Genomic DNA, 24,618 nt, shown 5'->3' on the forward strand with positions numbered 1-24,618 from the left:
TTTTTTCTCTTTTAATTTGATCATAAAATCCATCATTCACATTGACTCAATTTTCTGATCCAAATGACCTTAGAATCGTTTTACATCGATTTTTGCCAAACCTAGCACAGTTTTCTGTACAATTCTATTGTAAAAATTGCATGGAAAGCTCACATCTGATGAGAAAATTTTATTGTTAAGGGGCTTCTTTATGCTAGGTACATGTTGGAAATGATCTATCTAACCATCTACCTGCCCAGCAATTAGGCATTGTTCTACTCAGCAGGAGATAACCAGAAGACCATGCACCAGAGAGAATGACCAGTGTCTACAGAAAATAATCTAACAGAAGAATCTAACAGAAAATTGTATGGTGTGTACTAGGCTTTCCACAGCTAATTGATTGTTTCAACCAAAAACTTAAAATATGTACAGATGGCCTGCTCTCTAGGAAGCAGCAAAGAGGATAATTCTTGCTCATGTGTAAATGCATGAACATTCTCTAAAGGGGGAGGCTCCACATCCGCTCTCCATAGAGTAGAACATGTTGCTAGGCCAGGAGCTGAGCAGCATATCTGTACAACACTCTTGCACTAGCTGATGTGATTGATTGTGTGTGGTGGGGTTGTGTACATAGCAGCACGAAATGGACAGCTGTGATGCCACAGCAGTGTTGGTGTATGTGTGGTTCAGAGGAATTGACAGAAGCAGTAATGCTGGGTACACACTATGAGATTTTATGGTCTATTTACTGTCAGATTGATTATTTCCAACATGTCCGGTTTGCTTTCCGAATGATTTGTGAGCATTTTCCGATCGAGTTCCGTTAACTCTAATAGGAAATTGATCGGACTATGCTCGGAAATCGATTGGAAAGCAAATCGGACATGTTGGAAATAATCGATCTGACAGTAAATCGACCATAAAATCTCATAGTGTCATAGTGTGTACCTAGCATAAGTTTGCAGGGGTTCTTATATTTCTTAGTATTATATTTATTCAGTATTATACTATAACTGCATTATTGTTCACAGAGCAATTTGTTTGACTATCCTATTTATTATTACACTTATATATTTATATAGTGCCAACATACAGTATTTACAAAGCACAGTAAGACAACACGGGGAACATGGGTACAACCAAAAAATGTACAGCAGAGTCTCAAGCAGCACAAATATTGCAACAAAAACAGTAAACATTAGGAGGATGACCCTGCCCTTGCGAGCATACCATTACCTTTAATTACATCATGTTGTCTCTGTCACATTGTAATCTCTACATCGGGACATGGTTATTGGAAGCACAGTGTAACAACAATGTATAGAAGGCCTTTATCCACCCTTTGTGTTTTTTGAGAATTTAGCATTGATATGCAATAGTGATCTTATCCATTGGCTCACAAGCCATTTGGGATTCACAGCTGCCTTTGATAATGATCTCAGCAGGTTCTCGGAGCTGACACTCCTCTGAACACCTGCTGCACTATACATTTGCCTGTAGTGTGACGCCAGTCCCAGATTACTGGATATGTATCGGTTTAATAAAGGAAACCTGTAGTGAGAGAAATATGGAGGCTGCCTTATTTATTCCATTGCAAGGGAAAACCCATCCATTTACCTGCCTGCATTGCTGTCTGTTGGCTGCAGTATGATCTCATAACAAACATGCAGTTCAGCTAACCTTCATCTGTGTTTATGGTTAGTATTACTGCTGTACAGTAGCAGTAATACTCATTTTTTTTTTTTATGGGAGTAAGACTATCAACCCTTTATATTGGCAAAATACGTACTGCATCAATGCATGAATTCTCATCTTTACCTAAGCAACCTTCAGCTGCCTGCTCACTCCTGGTCATTGTGAAAACACACCCTCTTTCGTAATATTGACACACAGTGATTGATCTTCCTAACCCGTATCATTATAGCCAGCCAGGTCTGTCAGTCTCTAGTAGAGGAGGCTTAGCTTGAGATCGCTCAGGTGCATATATAAACTGGGTGTGAACACTTTGAGCTTTTTGCTCAATGTCTGTTTCAGCATACATGTGAAATACAAATTGTAACAAGCAGCAAGTAGTTACGTACAATACGTTGTTACCAGAGGGAATATTTTGTATGATGACAAGCAGATTTTAAAGTGAACCTCGTTGCTGTTGCCATGAAAGTAAACCGAGCAGTTCTGTGGGATACCCACTCCACAACAGCGTAGCATGGCATACCTGTATTTATATGCATGTGAACATTTTAATATTTCAGTTTGTCTAATTAGAATGCAAAGTTAAAGGGACACTATGGCGAAAAATTGTCAAATTTAAAATATGTGCATAGACAAATAAGAAGTACGTTTTTTCCAGAGTAAAATAAGCCATAAATTACTTTTCTCCTATGTTGCTGTCACTCACAGTAGGTAGTAGAAATCTGAATGACAGAAGCGACAGGTTTTGGACTAGTCCATCTCTTCAGAGGGAATTCTCAGCAAGGCTTTTATTGTTTATAAAGATATTCCCTAAAAAGGATTTAAACCATGATGCTGGCCAGCTTCCCTGCTCGCTACACAGTTTTTTGGCAGTTGGACAGAGCAACTGCCATTCACCAAGTGCTTTTGAAAATAAATAAATCCCCCCATGAAGAGATGGACTAGTCCAAAACCTGTCACTTCTGTCAGATTTCTACTACCTGCTGTAAGTGACAGCAACATAGGAGAAAAGTAATTTATGGCTAATTTTACTCTGGAAAAATGTGCTTCTTATTCGTTTGTTTGCACATATTTAAAATTTTCCAATTTTTCACCATAGTACCCCTTTAACACCACTTTAACATAAAACTCCACCTCCTGACCTTCTGGGGTTTTTTGCAGAATACCTCAACTATCACAGCAGCACGCTTCTGCCCAGGAGGGGGTTAGAGGGCGGAGCCTTTTTCAACTGTCTGTTCGGAGTCAAAAATAGCAGTGTTGTCTGACTTCTGCTTGGATTATAATGCAAGAGTCCAGAAAGACTGTTGCCTGCACGCCAGGGAGATGGGTTACTTCTTGAAGCATTTGTCAGGTTTACTTTCACTACTGGAAAAAACTGACAGAACTCTGTCACTCCCCATACAATATAAGGAATCAACTCGTATTAGACATGCGTTACAACTGAAATTCCTTCTGCTAAACTGCTGTATTGATTCTTACTCTTGTCAGCTCAATATGTTGAGATCTTTGTCTAATGACTCTAATTTGTCTGTTACAGGAGGCTGAATAGCACCCAAGGGGAGATTCGCGTGGGTCCGAGTCACCAGGTACCTTTGTTTTACCTCTTCCTTTAGAGAGATTTATCATACTTGTAGAACATCTGACTGGCATATTCTGTTCTGTGTGTGGAACTTGTGTTCCATGCAGAAACATATCACAACACTTAAGTGTCAGTAGCATGAAAAATTATTTACATGTACAGATGTGTGTACGCAAAATGATCTCAATTGGCAAAAACTACACTGTGTACAGTGCTTTGGCTTTCCGTGCCTATTGAATGCAGATTGAGCAATTCACCAGAATGATCCATTGCATAAAAGGTTGCCGAAAGATCATTCTCTCTGTATTTGGCCTAAAGCCTGGTATACGCTTTCAATTTTGATTGGCCAATTTTACCACCTCCATGTAGTATGAGGGTCAACAGATTTTGAATACTATCAGTAGATTGAGCAGGTAAACTCGCATACTTCATGGAAGTGGTATATTTTAAGGATTGGCCAATCAAAATTGAATGCATGTACCAGGCTCAAGAAGAATGAATGAATACAGTAGCTAGTTTATTGATTAGTGACTAGTATCTGTGTTGCAGTAGCTACAGCTTTACCTACAGCTTAGTGATAGAGATGCGCATATTATTTGCTCAGCCCAGGAAACGACATATTCAAGTACATTTACTAATATTATTAAATATAGCGCCATCATCTTCAGTGGCATGGTACATACATTTGTAGGGTAACTTGTGTAGCAGGTGGTGCGTAGGAGGATTTTAACCTCTTCTTTTTGCAGTTTGTGTCCTTAATGGAAATATCATCTTTCATTTCCTGACCTATCACAGCTGATATCCGGGGAGAAAGGGAAGTGTGAAGTCCAAAAGTTTATAGTTGTCAATAGAACAATAAACTTTTCAGTCACTGCACCTGTTCCTCTGTCAAAGCTGGACACTTCCCGGTTTATTGGAAGTACTCCTCCAACTTCCTGTTGCATTTCTAGGAGAGGAAGTGAAGGACTGTGTCTTCAGAGGGGAAACAGAAATCACTCGTGGGGGTGGGGGGGGGGGGGGGGAGAAAAAAAACAAACTTAGAGCCTGGAGATTGGCTTCAAAAGACCTCAAAGTGTATACCTTCTAGATTAGCTACCTTAAACTAAAAATGTTGTATTATAAAAATGATTTCCAAGGAAGGCTTTATACACAGAAAACAAGCAGTGCGGTTGCAATTCAGCTTCTGGTACCTGGAGTTCATCATTACAGTTCCTTTCCACAGCAAATGGAGGAGCGCACTGCTCACTCACCGAAACGCCCGTCAAGTTTGTTTGCTGGGTGGGGCTTGTTTGGGAATCTGGACTCTGAAAATATTAGCAGGAAAATAAGTTTCTGGCCACCAGTTTTAAGGTTACAGGCTTGTTTCTCTTCTTTCAACTTCCAGAAGACATTTTAGTACTTTGTTGATGTCTAAAATTCATGTTTCCAGAGATCATCATTATCTGGCCAGCCACAAATGCTGTTTTATGGATGTCCCAGACTGATCTGCTGCAAAAGTCGCCCTGTTAATTGTGGGCGTAAAAAGACTGCCAAGGGCTCCGATCCTCTGACTCATAATTGGCAGCTTCCAGATAAATATTGCCTTTTTAAGTATGATTTGTATTGCATCCGTAAGAAGTAATTACAGAGGCTGGAAGCCGTTCTCCGTGAAGTACTCTCCATTCTTACTGCTAATATCGCTGCAGATGACTAAAGCCGCTAATTAGGTCTCCTGACACAGAGTAATATCTGTTTAATGACAGAATTTACTCCCCCGAGCCACAGTGCATTTTTGCATATTTTACTTGGTTAAGCTGGGCCTGTTCGTTTACCGGAATGACACGTTGTTTAGTCCTGCCCTGGTGAACTGCTTGATTAGGAAATTCTGTAGGCACAGGTCTAACAAGCCCAACAAACCTCTGCAGGAGCGTGGTTATTGCTGTATCATACAACCTTCTAAAAAGACAAGCTCTGGAAGTAAAAGGATTGTAAAAGAAATCTGGTACTAGAATTCTGGACATATAAGAACATATAATGCATCATCGGCATCTAATATGGTTGGCCGAATGGACTAAGGAACAGAAAAGCATAGGGAGGTCAAAGGTTATAAGGAGATAGAAGTCTCTAAGAGGAAACAAAATAAGGTGGTTTTTTTACAGTTTACTTACTAAAGGTCTGCTATTAAGTTTAGTATGTAAAATGCACTCCAGTCTCTTGTGGAATGAGTGTGTGTGTATATATTAGAGTGAGAGCGTTAGTGCTAGCATATGTCCAGTGTGATCGTGAAAGCCTACCTTCACACAATTGTTTTCCTACTTCTGTGTAGCCATTCTGTGCTTGTCTCTTCAGTAGCTGGCATTTTATAAATCATTTGATCAGGAGTGCCTTTATTCACATTTTCAGAACTGCAGGCTGTGATCCTCTTGACAGCTCTTGTGCTATTTCGCTTGCAGATTGTAGGATATTGCTGACATTGAGCCAAACAGTAGCATTCTCCACAGAGCCTGCTATTCATGCAGCCAGACCAATTCATCACATGATCAAATTTTATAAACAAGATTTTTAGCTGTGGAAGTCTCATTTTACACAAAAAGGTCACATTTGACTCATCTACCCACTTATCTTCACAACAGTATATTTAAGTCTCTTCCTGGAGTTAGAATCCATGCTGCATAAAGATTTTTATTTCCTTTAACACAATACCAGTTGCCTGGCAGCCCTGCTGATCTATTTGGCTACAGTAGTGTCTGAATAAAACCATAAACAAGCATGCAAATGTCTGAAACACCTAATTTGCATGCTTGTTCAGGGTCTATGGCTAGAAGTATGAGATTTAGAGGATCAGCAGGATAGCCAGGCAACTGGTGTTGCTTAAAGTGAACCCGAGGTGAGAAATATATGGAGGCTGCCATATTTATTGCCTTTTAAGCAATACCGGTTGCCTGGTTGTCCTACTGATCCTTTGCCTCTAATACTTTTTAACCATAGACCCTGAACAAGCATATGCAGTTCTTGTGTTTCTGACAATATTGTCAGAACTGACAAGATTAGCTGCATGCCTGTTACTGATGTAATTTAGCCACTACTGCTGCCAAATAGATCAGCAGAGATGCCAGGCAACTAGTAGTGTTTAACAGGAAATAAATATGGCAGCCTCCATATCACTCTCAACTCGGGTTCACTTTAAAAGGAAATAAATATGACAGCCTCCATATATCTCTTGCTTCAGTTGTCCTTTAACACCACTTGCTTCATTGAGCCCTGGCATGTCCCCATAGGACTTGACTACCAACTCATTCCTAATTCTCCATGTGACTGCAGCCTGACCTCAGTATTGATGCAGAGGCCAGACAGTGCCACGAGAAGGCTGTAAGAGGGCAGGGAGGAAGTGTAACCAATAGGTCCAGCTAACCCTACTGTTAGTGGACGCATCCTGTGCTACTGAGGAGGCAAGCCTACCTAGAATATACTGCCTTACCATGTGTTCATTGTCCTGCAGGGAAGTTGTTCTACTGAATATTGAATCCAGGATAATCAGTGGCTTGTTGTTTTTAATATTACTGTATAAATCACACCGGGAATATATACTGTAGATAGTGTTATCATGATATCTGACTGGAAGTAGCTGGTCAGCAGTGGGCTCTGTGCCCCTATGCCATTTACTGTAATCATTGTTTTTAATCCTAGTCTGATTAGAATGTTTTTACTACCGCAAGGTTTTGCTGTGTTTTCTGTAGGCCAAGCTTCCTGATCTGCAGCCGTTCCCATCCCCTGACCGTGATCCTGTCACTCAGCATGAAGAGCTGGTGTGGATGCCCGGTGTTAATGACTGTGACCTGCTGATGTACCTGAGGGCAGCCAGGTGAGCCGCAGAATTGCCCCTTAACTCCCAAAAGCCTGTAATATCTGCAGGCCACAGATAATGTCTCTACACCACACATCAGATATACCACTGGCTTTTTACAACATGGAAAATATATCTTCCATGCAGTCATCCAGGAGGCAGAAAGAATCATTCTAAGGTCCAGGATAAATTCAGGGAAAGCAGTTTTTCTCTTAGTGGTAAATTCTGTAGTCCTGGTCATGATCCGAAAAAGCAAGCCTATTCCTATTAGAGAACATATGCCACTTGGATGCAGAATTCTCATCCCTGATTACTGATATCATTATTGAGTTTGTGTATAACCAGAGTAATGAATCTACTCAAGCCACTGGATTACACTGTATGCTGGTCTTTATTCTGCTGTCCAGGGGTGCCTCTAGTCATTTTGTCACTCCAGGCGATAAAACCTGTTGCGCCCCCCCAAGCCCCTCCCCCTCAGGAAAAAAATCATAATGCAGCATCGTTTCACCAGAAAATAATCATAATGCGGCAGTGTTTCATCAGAAAATAAGAGTAATTATCGTAATTCACCAGAAAATAATCGTAATGTGGCAGTGTTTCACCAGAAAATACACTTCTTGCAGCAGCAGTTCACCGGAAAATATTCGTAAGGTGGCAGCGTTTCACCAGAAAATACACTTATTGCAGCAGCATTTCACCAGAAATGAATCATAGGGCAGCAGCGTTTCACCAGAAAATAATCGTAATGGGGCAGCGTTGTCAGAAAATAATCGTAATGTGGAAGCATTTCACCAGAAAATACACGTAATCCGAGCAGAGGGAAAGAGTAGAGAGGGAGAGGCAGCATAAGATGTAAGAGAGGGGTAGAGACAGCATAAGATGGAAGAGGGGGCAGAGGAACAGAGAGGGGAGAGGGAGAGACAGCACAGCACTAAAGCACAGGTTTACAGCTTTACCAGCCTACAGCCTAACCAGCTTTCAAAGAAAACTCTAGTATCAAAAGAGCAGGGCACATTCTAGCAGTTATAACAGTACTGGGAGTCTGCACACAGGACAGGAAGTGTTCTTAGCAGCCTGCCTGCATACCTTCTCTTCTGCCTGTGCATGCAGCTTATCATCTCTGGAGTAGTGATGGGTCGTTCTCTAAGAGCCGGCTCTTTGCTGTGAACGACAAGAGCCGGTTCTCAGTTTTGAAAGAGCCGATGCCTCAGCCGCCCCACACAGCCCTGCTTTGGTCTGTAATAAAGGGCGCTGAGGCATGTTGGGAGATGTAGTCCTCCTCTTGCAGCTTGTAGGAGTGTATGGGGCGGAGCAGAGCAGTAGCAGGAGGGATTGCCCCAGTCAGAGAAGCAGTCTGGAATTGTCATGGAAACGGGGGCGGGGCTTTTACTCCGATTCTGAGTGGTGTTTAGTGATATTTAATGAAGAGCCAATTCAGAGCCGTAAGAGCCGGCTCTTTAATGGGAGCCGATTCAGAAGAGCCGATTCTCTGAAAAGAGCCAGAATTCCCATCACTACTCTGGAGCAGAAACTTCCCTTCTCCCGGGCTGTGTTGCTGTCTTGTGCGGGGGCGGGGCTCCAACACGGACACATCACATTCTTCTCTCTGTGACTGCATCTGTCCCCTGGCTGTCTCGCTCCAGTGTCTGTGTGCAGCCAGTGACACAGGTGGGGGGTCAGACTGTCGGGGGCATAAGCTGGCTGGCCGCTGGCTCCTGGTTTGACTGGCGTGGGGCGGAATAAAGGCTGGGCCACACGAGGTAAACACTTTACCTGTGTGGCTACTGAGAAGAAGGGGCACGGCTTTAAAGAAGGAGCCTGGCAGAGAAGAGCAGTATTGATTGCTCTATTGGCTGGGGAGGAGAGGAGGTGGAGGCACTGCTGAGCACATGGTAGCGTGCCGAGCACCGGGGACTGAGTCGGGAGGTAAAATAATATAAAAAAAAAACATGGTCACGGTAGCAGCGGCGGGGGAATGCGACTCACCACCTCATGGCGCCTCACCACCTCATGGCGCCCCAGGCAACCGCCTATACTTGCCTGGTGGGTGAGACGCCCCTGCTGCTGTCCCTGCAACTCCAGAGATTTCCAGCTTTTAATGACAATACAATTGTTTTGACTTTTGTAAGTTGACCTGCTGAAACAGTTTTTAATGTGTTCTAAGCTAAGCTGTCTATTTAGCTTTCTAATCATTTTCACTGGAAGTAGACTATGTCTACACTGATGAATCCATCCTGTTTTTCACATTTAGTCATCTCTGCATCACTGGAAAGTAACCGCTTTCCTCTGTAATAATTTCCCAGGTGCTCTTACCCTTTTCTGGACATTAGTTTTGGTTTTCTCCATAGCCAGTTTGTATACCTTTATTTTGTAGTGGTTTTGTGCACTGTTGATACTGTTATTACTTTGACAGGAGTATGGCTGCCTTTGCTGGGATGTGCGATGGGGGCTCCACGGAGGATGGCTGTGTTGCTGCTTCTCGAGATGATACGACACTCAATGCACTTAATACAGTAAGCCTATTTATCAGTCGTTTGTCATTTATTATTCTTGTTTTGTCATATTTGGCTACTCTCACTTTATTATTGATTCATAAGTACGCGGTTTCCTTTTTTGTTTTTTAGTGAAGCTCTTGAGATTTGTTTTTAAAAATACTCGAAAAAGTCTATATGTTAACTGGTTTTTCTTCCTAGCAAGTATTTCCTGGACAGTGCATGTCATGTTTACTTGGACATCACCAAATCTAATGCCCTTAAATATCTCTCATGTGTCTCAGCATATTGCTATGGTAGTGCTTCAGGGACCTGCCTGAAAGGCCTTTTAAAATGGTCTGTATTAGAATTTAATAATGAGAAATCCTTGGTATGTTAAACGATGGTCAGACTGTCATTGAGCTCATACAATAAAACATTAAGCATAATTTTTTTTTACTTTTAAACACAATAAAACTCTGGGATTGTTACAAAAAAAGGTCTTATTTAGAAACTCACCTGTTTATTTTAAATATAAAATGAAGCAAGATGGCTTTTTGGTCTTTTTTAGCTCCGTATACTCTGGTGATTCTGCTCTCATAGTGGTTCTGGGTCACCAGGAGCTATTAGGTATTCTGCAATGTATTTTCAGTTCAGGTTTGTTTAATGGAAGTGTCAGTCAACAGAAAATTAATAAATCTTAGTATCAATCACGGCAATCAATGACCTGTCGATTCTGTAGTGAAGGAAGATCAAACAGGACGAATGCTCAATGGAAATATATATTTACATGTTTTTAAGTTGGATTAGGAATTAAAGGAAGCCTGAACCGAGGAACGCAGATGATGTACTTCTTCCAGCTCCCCCGTAGTCTGAGGTTCCTCTGTGTCCTCCAGGTCCCCTCTGTTGTGCTACAGTGGCTGGATAGTGTAATGGTTAAGGGCTCTGCCTCTGACACAGGAGACCTGGGTTCAAATCTCGTCTCTGCCTGTTCAGTAAGCCAGCACCTATTTCAGTAAGGAGTTTTTGGGCAAGTCTCCTTAACACTGCTACTGCCTACTGAGTGCGCTCTAGTGGCTGCCTCTCAAGCGCTTTGAGTCCGACAGGAGAAAGGCGCTATACAAATACTGCCATTATTATTATTATCACCCCAACAAACGTTGCACTCTCCCAGCTACACGTCTCCTCAATGGTTCTCTTATAGCTGAGAGACAAAACAAAAAGAGGGACACAGAGAGCCCAATATAGTGTTGTATGCACTGGTAAATGAAGGTGTGTGGAAAGCGTATGTGCTGTATACTCACATGTCAGGGTTACCACACAGGCAACCACTGTAAAGGCCGGTGGGGAGATTAGACCTGTCCCCACTCAGGATTAAGAAGCCGCTCTCAGTAGATCACGAAAAAAAAAAAGCGGCAACACCCGTCCACCATGGGTGGATATGTATGATGTAGTATGGATACAGAGGCGCCAGAAGGATACAAATGTTAGACGTCTAAAAATGAAAAAGTGATGGTGGACTTACCTTCTCCTGGTAGACACAAGAAAATGCAGATCCGTTTTCAGCAAAACAATTTATTTACATACTACAATAAAATATAACGTCTTCACTCTGTGTTGTTTACTTTGTTGTTTGAATGCAAAGATGCAGGATGTGTATCTGATTGATGTACAGTGCAAGGCATCCCTGTGTCCTCTTAAGCTGGGTACACACCATAAGTTTTTCCTCTCGATAGTTGGATTTGATAGTTAATTTCCAACATATCTGATATTCCTTCTGATCGATTCTGCGCTCGATTTCTCATAGAAGTGAGTGGAAATAGATAAAAATGAGCGGAAGATAAGAATCACGCAAAAAAAGCGATCGGGTGGAAAATCAAAACGGAAAAACAGATCGTGTGTACCCAGCATTATCAAAATGATGGTTGGTTCTTGCAGAGCTGGTCTTGCAGAATATTTACCACTCCGCTTCTGTATGTTTTGTAATCTATTCCTTCTGTACAGATGTGTTTTTACAAGGTTGCCTAGGAATATCTGTAAATACGTGAGTGCATGTGTACTGTTTACAAATGAAGACTTGTTGCCATGATTGGGTGTGGCTGTGTCTTTATTCTGTTAAGTTTTGTTAAATTTAGCAGAGGAGTTAAGGTTGTAGTCTTCTACTGCTTACTCCTTAGCACCCTGGTGCAGCATAGATTGTATGTATTTGAGAATTTTTGTGAAAGCAGTTGCTGTAATTGTGTTTCTAGCTGGGTGTGGTTGGTTCCTGGCTTCTGGCTGTATGACTCACCAGTGGCTAGGGGTATGCACTTGTGTGTTTGCTTTTATATAGAACTACGAACACTGTATATGTATATTAGGCTTATGTAAAAGGTAGGGACTGATCTAGGGTAAGCATGTGAGCAGGGAACTAAACACTGCTTCATTTTAAAGTACAACTCTAGCCACAGAAATAGGACACTACTGCTTTTCCATGTGAGTAAAATGTGATAGCCTTTTAGCTTTGTATTCATTATAGGCTGAAATTGAGGTCACATTATATTGAATGGGTCAGCACGGTATTGCACAGTGCGTGTGTCCATCAGACATTGCTATGTACTGTTAACGTAGATAATGTATTGATACACATTGCCGATATCAGCACAGCACCACTGCAGTGCACAGAGGCTTTTATGCTTTTAACTAAAAAAAATTACTTTATCATGCTTATTTATACAGTATATGATTTATCATTTTGTCAGTCTCCTAATATACCGTAATTGACAAATTGAAGTACTCCCTGAACGCTACTTGGTACCCTCAGTGGTACTCCTATCACATGCAGTAAGCCTTGGTCTAAAGCAGCACCTCTATGCAAGGTATCTTCTGTCAAAACAATATGTCCAATCCTTATCGCCTGTGAGAGACACTGAAGCGAAAAAAAATATGATATAGTGAATTGGTTGTGTATAATGAATAATTACTAGACTATTAGCAGCAAAGAAAATATTCTCATACTTTTATTTTCAGGTATATAGTGTTTTTTTCTAACATTGCATCATTTTATAATATGTGCAAATTACACAACACTCAGCATTCAAAATGAGTCTTTCAGAGCAGTCTGTGAAGTAATGACCTCTCCTCTAGCAGAGGAAAAGTAAACAGTTCAATTACAGTTGAGATAATAAAAGTCAGATAACAGCCCTCTCCACGACTTAGTCGGAGAGTTAATGGCTTGTTTGCATAGAGATAACAACTGGAGTTTCTTAACTCTTCCTGTACTGGAAACAATTAGACTGATGTATCTGATCTTAATGTTTTATTTCTTAGCTGTACTACACATACAAATCATATCATAATTTTTTTTACGCTTCAGTGTCTCTTTAAAGCCTTACTAAAGGTTGGTACTCGCAAAAATTGACAGCTGCAGGAAGTGGGACTTAATCCTTCAGGGGACAGTTAGGAAGTGAGTGCAGCACAGACGTGCCACTGGACTACAGACTTGCAATGCATTCTTTTATTATGAGGGGTTGGGACGATAAAGCAAAAGAGTTTGGATGGCAACAGTGCCCTTGGTGAGACAATTTTGCACTCTGTATCTTTTAGTGACACATCAGGGCAGTTGTACACACTCAATATATTCTCAACACAATTTATCCTGATCAGTTACGTTGGCTGTGAACACTCTGGCTTGTATACTGGTCTTAACCTTATTAGGAGGCCATCAGCAATAGCAGCCTCCATATTTTGTTTTTGACAGGTTTCCTTGAATTTGTAATGGGTACAATGTATCTATACTGCGTTCCTAAGTTGAGCTGATAGCCAGTGTTGATTATCTCGTAACCAGTCACTCCCTTACACAAATAGTGCATCTGTGTGCAGCATTATGAATGGCAGCACTGTTTGTAGTCATAAAAGCTACCAAATCACTAGGGAGGTGCTCATAGTTATTCCCAGACACCTGATTATTTCATCAGATCTATAACCATGTTCAGTATGAGACATGAATCTATCTTACTGGGAGATAGATGTTCTCTCTGCAGGGAGGAGCGAGTTGTTTTATTCATATAGGGGTACCAGAATGACACTGAACATCTTTTATTGCCATAGTTTTGTTTTTTAGTTGTGATCCTTTATACTAGGCAATGCATTACTGGTTTTCTTTGAAGTGTTAACCTGCAGTGATTCTAATCATATGGGAGGTAAGCTAGCATCTTCCTCAAGGAAACATTGCAGTCAGAAAGTTAAATCTGTTTACTCTGCATCTGAATCTATACTCCATGCATAAATGTGTTACCTTTCAAATGTTGTTTCATATATACAGTTAGAAAAAAAATACTGCTGGGATTTCTGTGGTTTTGTGTAAAAAATAAAAATGATTTTGTAGTTCTGGAACTACTTGATAGAGGTGGTCCTGTATGTCCTGTGATCATATGTGTCTCCTTAGGCCTTTAGCAGACAGCAGCATATGTTGTAGTTGGGGCTCCTGCAGCTCTGGAACAACATTAAAGTGAAACCATCTTTGAAAATTGCTGCAAATGTGCATCAGTGCTTCAATTTTATCTGCAGCCAGTTAATATTGCACTTTTTTGCAAAGCTGGGATCTGTACTCTTTCTATAGTATGTAAAGCCTGGATACTGTCAATCTTTCTTCCGCAGTAATTGGCTGCACTTATTTTCCATTCCTGGATTAATCCTGTGACTGATAGCAAACCTGGACACTCTCGTATTGCCGACTATGTTTTACATGTACATAAGCAGAAAAAAAGTTTTCCCTTCTTAATCCCAGCAATCTATAGAGATAACTGAAGGGACTTCCTGTTTGTCAGCAACATTGAAGTTTCACTTTTATGCTGGGAATACACGATGCGTTTTTGAGACAGATAGATGGTTCGATAGATAATTTCAGACATGTCCAATCTCACTTTCAATCGTTTTACCGCTTGATTTCTGATAGAAGTGAATGGAAATTGATAAGAAAAGATAAGAGAATCGAGCGGAAAAACAAATCGGAACACAATCGACCGGCAAATCGACCACAAAAACGCATCGTGTATTCCCAGCATAAGTGATGTTGACACCAGGATTCCTTCAGACGCTTCACAGGAATAATTGTTAGGATGGTGAAGGGATAATGTGACATCCATGCCCTGTACTTACATGCTGAGCACACAGCAGGAAGCTGTAAGTTCCCTGTTCCTCTCCAAGCCACATGCAATAATAATGTCTCCTTGGTCTCTTATATCCCTTCCTATTGAGCGGTTATTACCAGAGCTTCATTGAGCGAGGCCAATCTAGGACACTGGACATTTCTGCTGTGTGCTCTTCATATTGGTGTCTTGCAAAAGTGTGGGATGTAAAAATACAATTATAGAAGAATAATTCCTGATAAGCCTGTTAGATCCAGTCTTTTACTGTTTCTGTTATGCAAATGGCGCACACGTCTAAATACTGTGCTGCGTCTCAGAGTGGGATTGTAATAGTATTACTGTAATATTAACAAGCTGACACATCATTGCATTCCAGCGGTTCTGGAGGTGTTGAGCTTTCAGGGACATCAAAGAGATGATTTGCATATTCAGCAGTTATGCATTGTGGGGTACCTCAGAGTTCACTCCAAGCTAAATAATCGGAAAATACCTTCTGCAAACGTCTGTTTTGCAGAGTGAGATTGTTGTCCCTAAATTTGGTTGAAAGCCACTATGGAGGCTGTCCATTCACCTGTGCAATGCAAAGCTGGTCAGGCTTTCTCTCAGGCTGCTGCAACAAAAGTGTAAATTATTTGTCAAAGCATATTATTTATCTTCTATGATCCTGACATGAGTTGTGGTACAAACAGTTGAGTGGTGTACCGTGTAAGCCATCAGTAAAAGCAAGAAGGATGATACCATTTATTGGCCAACTTAGAAGTGAATGAAAAGTAAGCTTTCGGCTAACAAGTCTTCTTCAGACTTAGTTCCTGTATACTGTATACTGACAATATCTTAAAACACACTGCTTACATACACTGGACATTCGGTGGAGAAACATTGTTTTGTAATCATGCATCTGATGACATTTATGTATGTTTGCAAAAGAATGTTTTTCCTCCGAATGTCCAGTGTATATAAGCTGTGTGTTTTAACATCTTGTCAGTATACAGGAACAAACTGAAGAAGGCTTATTAGCTGAAAGCTTACTTTATTAATCTCTAAGTTAGCGTATAAATGGTATCAACATGAATCAAGAAGACTTGTGGTGTTAATTGTATGATCGGATCTTTACAGCAGCCACTCTGAGAGATCATCTTTTTTTTAGCTTAGGCAGGGTGAAAGACAGCTTTTGTTGGGGTCTTAATAAGTAATGGAAGAAATCCTTTTAATAGTAAGGCTGCATAGTTGTAACAGTGTGACAGTGGACATGACATTCTTAAATGGTCATTCTTGTTTGAGTATTTAAGAATAAGCCCTGTAAAAGAAACAAAAAAAAAAAACCTAAAGCTGTGACCTAAGACTAGCTGGGAGAGGATTTCTCTCCAGTGACAAAAATGGGACAGCGCAGGTTCAGAGTAGGAGGTGGCACTGGGCGGCTGTGCTGGTTGTCTGCCATGAACTGTATTATGCATTATCAGATGTGTGCAGCTCTATCATCATCGCTGCTGCCTTGGGGAGGTTGGTAGTCCCCCAGCTGCATGAATTGGTACACTTGGCTGCTGAAGATTCCTTAAAACCTGGAATGATCTCTAGCTCCAATAGAATTACAGATTCACTGTAACCAGGATGACATTCAGTATGCTATTACCAGCACAGTTAGTTTATATTAAATTCTGTAACCTAAGTTCAAAAACCTCTGTATCCATATAGGGTCTAATGATGTGTTGCCATAATTCCTATAGAAATGCTCACTCAGTGGAACAAGTCAGAGGAACAGCCTCTAGAGCCATCACTGCATGCATCATCTCCTGTGTGTTATTTCCTGTGAGGTCATACAATAAATACATTCTGTATCAGGCTGACTACTTTCCCTAAGCTGCCTGATGCTTTGTGATTGCCTGAAAAGCAAATAGCAGTAGGGTTGGTATATGGCAGTCTGAGAACAATCTGACAGAAGCTTTTGTTGTGGCAAGTTCACCAAAGGGCCGTGTCACATGGGCAGCTTAATTACTATTGGCAACTACTCACTATTGCTAGCAACTAGCTCCTGCAACTAGTTTTCAGTACTAGTAGCCACTAGTAGAGATGGGAAGTTCGGATCTTTTTAATGATCCGGATGATTCGAATCGGATCATTGAAGAGATCCGGATCTTTGATCCGAATCTCGGATCATTTTACTACTGAAGCATTCGGGGGTGAAATGAACAGCAGGACAGGTCTGTGGACATGAGAAGGGGAGGGGGTGGACACACAGAGAAGGGGAGAAGATGGACAGAGGGCAGGGAGTGGACAGAGATGGGAGGAGGGACGAGCAGAAATGTTTGCACGTAATACCCACATGCTGAAGTCATATGCTTAACATATATTTCACCTATATGTTCATCTGTACACTTTGAAAGAAAACTTCGCACAGTGAAAGAAAGCATTCCCAGAAGTGAAGTGCAGCTGTTTAGTGCCCAGTGCAGGAGGATCATATTGCGTTTCAATCACACTGTCTGCAAAGTTACTGAGCTGTGCTGAGCCAAAAGCTTCCCATGTATTCACTGTGCAGCACTACGGAACAGACAGCCTGTAATGAGCAGCAGATTATAGCCAGTATGTGGGCTCTACACATATCTGGCAGTGGCACCCATGTCCCCTCTCTCTCATCTACCTGTCTCCCTGCAAGGCTGCCTCCCATCCAACAGAGCGATCCATCTCTGCTCTGCTTCCAAGACCCCGCTGCCCGCTGAGAAGGGGGCGTGTCACTCCTAGCCCCGCCCCGTTTCCGATCCGAATCACTCGTTTTGATGATTCGGATGATTCGACTCACAAAATAGATTCGGATCAAAGATCCGAATCGTTCATGATCCGGACAACACTAGCCACTAGTTACTATTACTAGCAATACCTGTTCACTTCAACAGCCAATCAGGTTTTAGTCTTAATCTAAATCTGTTTTTATTTTTTTCCTTTTTGTCTGCTGACCTAAATCAGCTCCCACTGTTCCCTTTGTATCCAGGGACAAGCAGTGGCAAGGTGTGTACAGCCTTGGCTGCTGATTTCAAGCTGTGATATGCTGCACAGAGAGATATAGTGGAGAACTGGATGAGCTGTGTCATTTATTATTATGGAAATTCAATAAGGTTTCCAGGCCAGCCATAAATCAGGCTTGACAATCCCGAGCTTCATTTCTGCAATAACAGCAGCACCTGCTATCAGCAGCGGGAGCACAGAGGCTTAATGTCTTTGCACAGACACAGCAATAGAAAGGTGTACAGAATAGACAGGAGGGAGAAGGGATACACAGAGCCGATAAGATGTATTGCCACACAGGAATGTGGCTTTTCTGCCCGTCCTTGTGCCTTTATCCCTATTCCTCTCTGTTTAGGAAGAAGCGCTGCCAATTTGTAAAATGAACTAGTCTAAAAATAAGGTCAGGCAGCCGCTGATGAGCATGAGACATCCTCGAGGATCCCTACAGCTGAGCCTACAGGCTTTTAGGGGATTTCTCCTTTTCCCATCAGCGCTGACATGACTTGTTTATTGGAAATATTTCAGGTGAAGAGCTACAGTAAATAGTATGAAAGGAAGACTCCGCTCTAAATAATAAATAAACAAACACTACACTACATATGGATTTATAAGAAATGTGAGGCTCATTTTTTAACAAAATGGTTTAATAGGGAACCAGCTGCTGCCCAGAGCAAGTCTGCCTTTGGATGTGGGATAAAATAAGGATTCTGATTTCTTACTCTGTTGTACCGCCTTCCCTCCAGTTGTTCATTACACTTGTTTTCATAAATTAGCCTGTTCTCTTCAGCCAGTTTTGTGATTCACATGGCTCTGCCACACTACGTAGGCAGCCAGCCAACCAACAACAGTATTGCTTCAGCTCAGTTCTCTGCATCACTTGACTATTTCTGAATAAACAGCGGTTTTAAAAGAGGACTTTTAGGTTCATTTCAGCATACTACATGAATCCTGGTGGTATGGGAAACCTTTGTATAATTTATAATGTATACTTATGTCTGCTGATTATATTAGCTTTATAGTGACTGGGATTTTTTCTTGTTTGTTTTTTTGTTTTGTGTCTTTTCTTGTACGTGTCTCAGTCCTTTTCTGTCTGATTGAAAATGAACATTATTGTTCTGTATGCAGACTCATGTGAAGTACTCGCAATGCCCCAGGTAACCTGAGACCATGTGACTCTCTCTAGACAGTAGTTGCCAGGAGGCAGCATGGAATTTTATTTGGTAGAATCATTGCAAGAAAGCAGTACTTTCTTTTGCAAATAATTATGCATTTGGACAAGCATTTTTGTGCATCTTAACTATTAACCTCCCTGGCGTTAAATTTGCCCAGGATTTCTGTACTAAAATAGATCCAATTAATTTTCATAACCTTTTATTTTCTGTAACTTGCCAAAATGTGTCGAGCAAGGGTCTAGTATACAGTGCAGGAGAGTATTGACGTGTATGCACGTCAATACTGTTCACAGCATGTTTTGAATTGACGTGTATAACCGATAGGGGGTTAATTGTACAAACTAGTTACTGATGGGATCTTTGATGTATAAAGTGACTGGTGTGCTGCAGCAAATAGTGTAGTGCATGTGAAATAAACATGCTATTCTGGAGGCATGACATAGTCTGCATTGATGTGGATAATGGCTCTGAGTGCTGAACAGTGCACCATCTGTTGGCATTGACATTAATACAATGTTTAATACCCCATCTATCATGCTCCTTCCCTATCTAGTAATATTATCAGAAGCAGCTCTATAACCTATTTTTCCTGCCATTACAGAATGTAATTTTTGGAGTCTTGGGATAATTTATTCCTATGGATTCACTCCATCTTGAAATATGAAAGGTCCATCCTCGTTTCCGTGAAGCTAAGCAGCTCTGAGCCCCCTCTGTATCGTGCGAGGCTAGAAGCGTAATGACATTACTAAAACACAGGTTGCCAAAGCCGCCTTCTCCTACCCCCATTCATCCAGGAAGCGGGAAAGGTATCCGCAGAATATGCGCTGTAATTGAAGATATAAATTAGAATGCAGTGCTGCCGTGTTGAGATGTGAGAGACTTGGAATGGAGTTCATTATGAAAGCGAGCGACCTTCCAGCTGTGTCACTAAAATAGGAAATGGTGAGATCACACTGGCTGCAGATGGCATTTTCCCTGCATGAATATACCTGAGCTAGTCCTGAACATGCAGCTTTGTCCGTGCATAGTAACGCTTCTATTTAGCCATCTTTAGTGCTGCTGCTCTGACTCTATATAGGTTAATTGTAGACAGCGTTCTATTTATAGGCTAAAGCTGGCCATATATAGGCCGGTATCTCACCAATGATAATGGACAGCAATCAACCTGCCTAGGTTTGAGCTAGAGGATAGCTGGAAATTAGAACTTTTGCTGGTTGCTGTGGAAAGATGATTATTATCATGTATACAGCGCTGACCTCTTCCACAGTGCTTTACAGAGTCATGATACTGACTGTCCCTCAGAGTAGTCTGTCTAAGCCCTACTGTAGTCATTATCTAGTGTCTCTTTCATAATCTAAGACAATTGTTAAAGGGCTAATTTGATTGAAAAGTATGAATTTTGGATGTGGAAAGAAGTGTCCAAAAGAAACCCACAAAACATGAGGGGAACATTCAGAACTCTGTAAGTTAGTGCATTATCTCCGATTTGATACTGTAGAATGGTAAAGGAAGACTACAATTGACTACATCAACAAGCATCCCTATTTAGATGGGCCGATTGGACAGGAAGCTTATTGTCTGTAGCTTCTCTGAAGCTCAGCTATATTGAGGGGGAAAGACCATCAGAAACAGCATATATATTTTTTTTCTATTTTTTTTTTTTTTTTTTTTAAGGGAAATCATGGCAACCATGTAGCGAAATACCGCCGCTTCCACTGCAGCACTGTTGATAAAGTGCTGTCATGGTTGGCCGTAAGGTTGTATACTCCCTTCCCTGTCTATTACCTTTCGGGAGGGAAATGTGAAGACCCCCATCCTTATTCCTTTTTAAAAGCGCACCTGAAGTGACATACACATAAATGTATTAACTGGGTATTAATGTAGAAAGTGAGCTCCAGGTCTGCAAATCTCACACTGTCAGACACACACTGTTCTGCCTCTATTATTTCGTTGTACTTAAGATGGACATATTAAAGGGAACATGCAGCGAGAGGTATATAAAGGCTGCCATATTTATTTCTATTTAAACAATGCCAGTTGCCTGGCACTCCTTCTGATCCTCTTCCTGTTATACGTTTAGCTATAGTCCCTGAACAAGTATGCAGATCAGGTGCTCTGACAAGTCTGGCTATATTAGCCAAATGCTGGTTTCAGGTGTGTGATTCAGACACTGATGCCAAAGAAATGAGCAGGCCTGCCAGGCAACTGGTATTGTGTAAAAGAAATAAATATGGCAGCCACCATATTGCTCTCAGTTCAGGTGTACTGTAAAACTGAGAACCAGCACAATTGTTTTCTTCTTCTTGAACAAGTACTCAGCAGCGCAGCTTTTTTTTTTTTTTATTTGTGTAAAACCTCTAATGAAATAAATCACCTTAAAGGGATACTGTAGGGGGGTCGGGGGGAAAATGAGTTGAACGTACCCAGGGCTTCTAATGGCCCCCCGCAGACGTCCTGTGCCCGCGCATATAGCTGTCTTTTGACAGCTATGTGTGTCAACTTTAAACGCGATGATGATGCAGATCCACGCTTCAACAGCCATGCCCACAATACTCTTAAATCCTTCGGCTTGTTTGCTTTCAATCACCAGTTTGTTTCCACTCCCCCAAATTAGACTTTTAGCTGCAACTCCTTTTTTTTTTTTTTTCTTTTTTTTTTTTTTTAACGGTTCAATTCAGGTACATGCAAGTTCTGACAAAATATTTGATTCTCTTTTCAAGAAAGGGCTATCTTATTCCAGCAGGTGCCGACTGGGGTTCTGGACCTTCACATTGCTAGCCCTGCAGGCTAGTGACGTGTCTGACAGGGTACAGATCCCCAGCAGGCAACAATGGTTTCGCGGGTGTATAAGCTTCCATATGCGGTTAGATTATTGGCAATCAGGTAAACAATATTTTATGTGGTAGATACTGTGGCGCCCCACTTTAACCACTTGAGGACCCACCCTTTACCCCCCCCCCCCCCCCTTAAAGACCAGCTCTGTTTTAGCTGATCTGTGCTGGGAGGGCTGTGCAGCCCCCAGCACAGATCAGGGTGCAGACAGAGCGACCAGATCGCCCCCCTTTTTTCCCTACTAGGGGGATGATGTGCTGGGGGGGTCTGATCGCTCCTGCCTGCCTGGGTGTTGCGGGGGGGGCACCTCAAAGCCCCCCTCCGCAGCGAAATTCCCCCCCTCCCTCCCTTACCCGGAGATCCGAGGCTGCACAGGAACGGATCTGTCCTTTGCAGCCTCTAACAGGCTCCTGCCTGTCATGTGACAGCGATCCCCGGCCGCTGATTGGCCGGGGATCGCTGATCTGGTACAACGCTGCGACTGTTAGCAGCGTTGTACGAATGTAAACAAAGCGGATTATTTCCGCTTGTGTTTACATTTAGCCTGCGAGCCGCGATCGGCGGCCCGCAGGCTATTCACGGAGCCCCCCGCCGTGAATTGACAGGAAGCAGCCGCTTGCGCGAGTGGCTGCTTCCTGATTAATTAGCCTGCAGCCAGCGACGCAGAACTGCGTCGCTGGTCCTGCAGCTGCCACTTTGCCGACGCGCGGTATGAGTGCGCTGTCGACAAGTGGTTAAGAAGCGTATTTTTGCAGCTGTGTTACAATAAATCCTAGTATCCAGATAGTCAGTCTATTAGTGTTAGTTCACAGCACAGACATATTCTTCTTGTGGTGTATAATCTTCCACTCCACCACCTGTGTGCACTCAAAGTGCAGACAAAGCAGACAGGGATGCTCGTAGTGGAAAAATATCAGTTAATTTATTTCTGGATAAAAGGGCAATACAGGCGATATGAGGTAGAAACTTACTTCCAGAGGGTCCCAATCCACTTAGGACCCTCCCTTGGCATCTAGCGCTTCCCACCCAGTGTGGTACTAGCGCAACCTCAAATGCTTAGTGCATACGTTATGTGCATACATAACACATACATTTTTTACGCGTTAGTGGTTCAATGCGTAAAAATGTATGCGTTGAGCCACTAACATGTAAAAATGTATGTGTTAATGTTCCTGCACCAGCGGGAATGCGTAAAAATTTACGCAATGCGGCCCACCGACCCTGAGGTCGGCAAAAACTAAACAAGCTGACTGAGTGGGACCAGAGCAGCAGTTAGTGATTATGAGGGCACAGGATGGCTGCATGGTGCTGGTAGAAGCCCCAGGTAAGTGATACTTATTTTTTATTTTTTTTGCCTGCTAACTCCTTTAAGGAGTCAGATGCTATATTGGGTGTGGGGTGGGGTTGGCCTCTAAAGTAAACTTCAGCAACATAAACTGAGCATATGATGAAAAAAAATAGCTACAACCAAGCAGTAGAAAATGCAGCTCTACACCAGCACTCACTGAGGGGCAACCAGTGCTGCAGAGTACTGCATTAGCAGGGTGAACAAATGAAAGTGCGAGCCAGCCTGGCACACTATAGATTCACTTTCAGCTGTCCAGAGACCGTTGTGTAATTTTACATCTCAGTGTAATACGGAAGCTGTTAGAACATACAGCATATGTAGGGCAGACACGCTTTAGTGTCCAGGCAGACTTTAATATCCTGCATATATATATATGCAAAGTAATATATTAATCAATCCTCGTCTGTAACCTACTCATCCACAAATGTAGCAGCTTTACCACACTGCCTTGCTACTGATTTGTAGCACAGGAGAAGCACACAAAACTTTTCTGTTGAGATTTGTCTTGCATTACAATGTACTGGATCCTGGGGAATGTGTATTGCGTGCTGTTTATCCATTCCCTGACTGAAGGAGGCCTGGAGGTTGGTATTTGCTTTCTTTGCGTGAGTTGTCATCCGACTCCAGGGATGAAGGAAGCATTTTCACTGCTCTGTTTTTGGACACTGGACCTTGGCTGTGCGCGGATAGTGGGGGGGGGGGCAGAGGGGATGTCTGAGAGCACTGTACTATAGTCTGCAGGTTGCTGCACTGAAGTGTCAGATGTGTATCAAGTCTGCTGGTAATCTGAGGCAGGAGAGAGGGCTTGTGTCTGCGGATCAGCAAGGCTTTGCTTTCACAATCTGTTTTGTCTGAGTTATGTGCTGCTGCTGTAGCTCTGCCTGTGCCTTGTGACAGGGTCAGGTATATACTCTGCTGCTAGTTTAATCTCAGATTATAAGATTTGCTGGAATTGCTGTTAATCTTCTATTGTCTACCTGATGAAAAATGTTTGGTTCTCTGCAATAAACCTGACCATAACTTGTCACATGGTTTGATCAGGCTCTCCTAACCTGCAGGCAAAGAATTGGCTAAGTACATTTTTCACATCTTTAAAGAGAAACTCCGACCAAGAATTGAATATCAGCCATACAGCGCCCCCTGGTGGTCTGTTAGTGAAAAGGAATAGATTTCTCATGTAAAAGGGGGTATCGGCTACTGATTGGGATAAAGTACAATTCTTGGTCAGAGTTTATCTTTAATGTAATCTTATAAAAATCTATTTGGGCAGAAAATATTTTTGTTTTTTCACCTTCTGAATCAGCTTCAATGTCTGAAGTAACAATTAACATGGACATACAAATACAAACTCATTGTAGGAATGATTGATTCAGCATATACAAATCCAATTTTCCCTGACTAATGATTGGTCAATTCTACCACCTCCACATAATATGAGAACCAGTAGATTTTGAATATGATGAACAGATTGTGTAGGTAAATTCTCACTCCACAAGGAAGTGGTAAAATTGACCAGTCAGTTGGCTGTCATAATTGGATGTGTGCACCAGGCTTTTTTTTGCTGCTAACTAGTCTGACCTAGTGCATGTTAGC

At 42.0% G+C, this 24,618-nt stretch overlaps 1 protein-coding gene across 6 annotated transcripts in view; it reads left to right on the top strand.

Moving 5' to 3' along the window:
* RERE (arginine-glutamic acid dipeptide repeats) overlaps window positions 1–24,618 on the top strand; it is a 534,579-nt gene that overhangs the window by 437,730 nt on the left and 72,231 nt on the right. For all 6 annotated transcript variants that reach the window (XM_068240704.1, XM_068240709.1, XM_068240707.1 and 3 more), the window contains 3 exons: window positions 3,212–3,260; window positions 6,970–7,094; window positions 9,490–9,589. In XM_068240704.1, the coding sequence (XP_068096805.1) occupies window positions 3,212–3,260; window positions 6,970–7,094; window positions 9,490–9,589 (274 nt within the window). The remainder of the gene's footprint in view (window positions 1–3,211; window positions 3,261–6,969; window positions 7,095–9,489; window positions 9,590–24,618) is intronic.

This window comes from Hyperolius riggenbachi, chromosome 6, assembly GCF_040937935.1.
Source record: "Hyperolius riggenbachi isolate aHypRig1 chromosome 6, aHypRig1.pri, whole genome shotgun sequence".
In the NCBI taxonomy this organism is placed as follows: domain Eukaryota; kingdom Metazoa; phylum Chordata; class Amphibia; order Anura; family Hyperoliidae; genus Hyperolius; species Hyperolius riggenbachi.